The following is a 3547-nucleotide window of genomic DNA, read 5'->3' as shown; positions in this document are numbered from 1 at the left end:
AGAACCGCCATACTGGGTCAGACCAAAGGTCCATCTAGCCCAGTATCCTGACTTCCGACAATGGCTATGTGTTTCAGACAGAATGAACAGAACAGGGCAAATATCAAGTGATCCATCCCCAATCGCCCATTCCCAGCTTCTGGCAAACAGTGGCTAGGGACACTTCAGATTATGGTTTTGCATCCCTGCCCATCCTGGCTGCTTCCTGCAGCTCCCATTGTCCGTGAATGGCGAACCGTGGCCACTGGAAGCTGCAGGGGGCTGTGCCTGCACACTGTCAACATCAGCAAAATGTCTCATGGCTCACAATCATATTACCCTGATGGGCTGCATGCAGCCCACGGGCCGCAGGTTGCCCACCACTGGTCTAGATCATACTTAGTCCTGCCTCCATCCAGGGCACTGGACTAGATGACCTATTGAGGTCCCTTCCAGTACTATATTTCTATGATTCTATGATAACCTCTCCTTTAAAAGGAAAAGGGAAAAGGACAGGGGGATAGAAAAGGTAAAGAAAAGAAGAGAAGAAAAAAAGGAAAGAAAGAAAATAGTGGAAAAGATAGAAAAGGGGGAAAAAGAGAAATGAAAAAAGAAAAGAAGAGAAAAAAGAAGAGGGAAAAAAGGTAAGAAGGTAGAGAGAAAAGAAAAGAATTGTCACAGTTCTCTGAGTGATCCAGTTGTCAGGCCGTGATCGTTCACCACTGTGGGGTGGAGTCCTGTGATTCTCCCACTCCCAGACCACGTCCCTGGGTGACAGAATCATGGGTATCAACCAGGATTGCTCAGGCGATCCGACTGGACTCATTACCAGTACATGATCCCTCGGGGATCTGTGTCCAGTGGTGAATACAGTGATCCAAAACAGCCTTCTTAAAACAAAGTATTGTTTGACTTGAAGAGTAGGAGCACAACATAGGAGAGGATTAAAACAACAAAAGGCCTACACACATTTATCTTACCTAAAGTCAGATCCCCTAGGCAGGCTAAGCTTCCTTGAGGTCTGGAGGGCAGTTTCTCCCTCTAAACCTTCTCACCAAACCAGTCTCTCTTCTATTCAGAGACTGTGTCTCTTTAAATCCCCTCAGACTTTTGATCTTCCTCCCTTTGTAAGGGAGGGATTCAGTCCTGGGACAGCTGGCCTGGAAGGCCTACCAGGGGCGGGCAGAGGTAGCATATCACAGTTAATTGTCCTTGGTGTTTGCTGAGGAGCTCTTACCTCGGTTGTTGTGCTTCTTCCTGGATAGTTCCTGGCCATCGAGCTCTTGAATTAGCCATATATGTGCATACAAACAACACCTTTACAATATACAAATGTACAGAATTCATAGATTGCTACAGGCAGCTCCAAATCTACCACAAGAACATTTAAAAAACAATATTTTTACAGGTTTCAAATAAATATTTTTCTGACTATCACTCTTCTCAGGGCTTCCTTTACCTCCTTATTCCTCAAGCTGTAGATCAAAGGGTTCAGCATTGGGGACACCACTGTGCAGAACAGGGAAAGCAGTTTGTCAATGTGGAGTGAGTAGCTGGATTTGGGCTTCAGATACGTCATGATACCGGACCCATAGAACAAGGTCACCACAATGAGGTGGGAGGAGCAGGTGGAGAAGGTTTTGCTCCTGCCCGTGTCTGACGGTATCTTGAGGATAGCATAGAGGATACGGACATAGGACACAAGGATGAGTAGGAAGGGGACCATGATGAAGAGGACACAGATGGTGTAAATAGAAATTTCATTCCTGTAGGTGTCTGTGCAAGCCAGCTTCAGCGGTGGAGGCAGGTCGCAGAAGAAATGGTTGAGACTATTGGGCCCACAAAAGGGCAGAATGAATATGAAAGTTGTCTGCCCTAATGCCACCAGCAGACCAATGAGCCAGGACACAGCTGAGAGCTGGAGACACACACTTCTGCTCAGCATGGCCCTGTAGCGCAGAGGGTGGCATATGGCCACGTAACGGTCATACGCCATAGCAGCCAGCAGGCAGCACTCTGTGATCCCCAAGAAGGTGAAGAAATACATCTGTGTGGCACAGCCCAGGAAGGAAATACTTTTGTCTTTGGAAAGGAAGTTCACAAGCATCTTGGGGATGGTGGATGAGGTGTAGCCAATTTCCAGAAAGGACAAGTTCCGGAGGAAGAAATACAAGGGGAAGCGAAGGGCAGGGTCCACCACTGTGATCGTGATGATGACAACGTTGCCCACCAAGGTGATGAGGTACAACACCAGCACCAAGACGAAAAGGGAGACCTGCACCTCCAAGAATTCAGAGAAAGACACGAAGAGGAACTGTGTCACAACTGAGTGGGTCCCATTAGCCATGTCCCCCCGTTGTTTTCCATCTGCAGAGATAATAATATCATTCATTCACTGGTTAATCTGGGAGGATCCACCAGTATATACATATATAGCCCATGACAAATCTTTTCAATAGTGGCCACTGATCCTGGGTGCCCCCATTTTTGGATGCCCAACATAAGACCCCTGTTGGTTGATGTTTAGTGGGACTAAAACGCACAGCTCCTATTGACTGGGCTTAGAAAATCAGGCTGAAGGGGCTAGCTATACAAAGGGACTTAGACACCTAATTGCCACTTTAGGTGCCTAAATCCCAGAATTAGACCCCAGTGGGATTCACAACCGCTCCACTCAGATGCTCCTGAACCCTATAGGCCTCTGAACTCATTCGGCACCTACGTTTTTGCCGTAACATCTCCCTAGGCTCCTCTGTTTCTTCCTCTGAGCATGCCCACTGCTGCCCACTCCAGGTATCTGGACACCTAAGCCCCAGAGCGATGTGTGAACCAGGGGCAGCCAGGCATTCCTCCACCTAGTTCACCTGCAAGGCCTGATCCGTCAGCATGCTCAGAGCTCACCTAACTCCATAAGAAACAGCTGGGAACGGATAGTGGGATGGGGGGAAAGACCTCCCTCCCAGCTTTCAGCCCAGTGGTTAGGGTGCTCACCTGGAATGTAGCAGACCTTTGGTTATTTAATTTATTTATTAATTATTTAGCCACAGTGGAACGGCTTCAAGAGGAGAGACTGAAGGAGCCCCATGTCAGGATAGCCCATAGCCCAGGGTTTGGGACACTAACCTGAAAGGGAGCAGATCCTTTTGCAAGAGGGTTAAGGGGGAACTTGAGCCAGGGTCCCCTGCACTCCTGGTGAGTGCCCTAAATACTGGCCTCAAAGTTATGAGCAAGGCCTTCCTCCTGCAAAAATGGTGCAGGCACCTGACTCCAATAGAGAGTTCACAGCTGAGGCTCCCAGGCAGAGAAAGGTGCCTCCCTGCAGCCTGGATCTAGGTGTCAAACTCTGTGAGGGGGCGGGGATTAGGACACGCCCATCTCCTTGGCATCTCCCATTGGCTAGCTTAGGCAGAGAGCTGCATAGCATGCTGGGTTCTACGGGTCCCATTCCTAGGCGCCTGTCTCTCTCCATTCATTGCGTAGGAAGCCTGGGCTTTGTGAATCCCAGGGATTTCCTAGGTCCCTAATTCCCTTTGTGCACCTAGCCCCAGGTGTCACAAACTAGGCACCC

The 3547-nt window shown here is 48.9% G+C and overlaps 1 protein-coding gene across 1 annotated transcript; it reads right to left on the bottom strand.

The window, feature by feature from the left end:
* Positions 1-1390: 1390 nt before the first annotated feature.
* Positions 1391-2326, bottom strand: LOC135886573 (olfactory receptor 10A4-like). The gene has a single exon (XM_065414326.1). The coding sequence runs from the start codon at positions 2324-2326 to the stop codon at positions 1391-1393; it is 936 nt and encodes a 311-aa protein (XP_065270398.1).
* Positions 2327-3547: the final 1221 nt, after the last annotated feature.

This window comes from Emys orbicularis, chromosome 12, assembly GCF_028017835.1.
Source record: "Emys orbicularis isolate rEmyOrb1 chromosome 12, rEmyOrb1.hap1, whole genome shotgun sequence".
Lineage (NCBI taxonomy): Eukaryota > Metazoa > Chordata > Testudines > Emydidae > Emys > Emys orbicularis.
This window is presented reverse-complemented; position numbering and strand designations above follow the sequence as displayed.

Excerpts from the sequence above, each read along its gene's own strand:
- LOC135886573 (XM_065414326.1), bottom strand. The coding sequence starts at position 2,326 with ATGGCTAATGGGACCCACTCAGTTGTGACACAGTTCCTCTTCGTGTCT.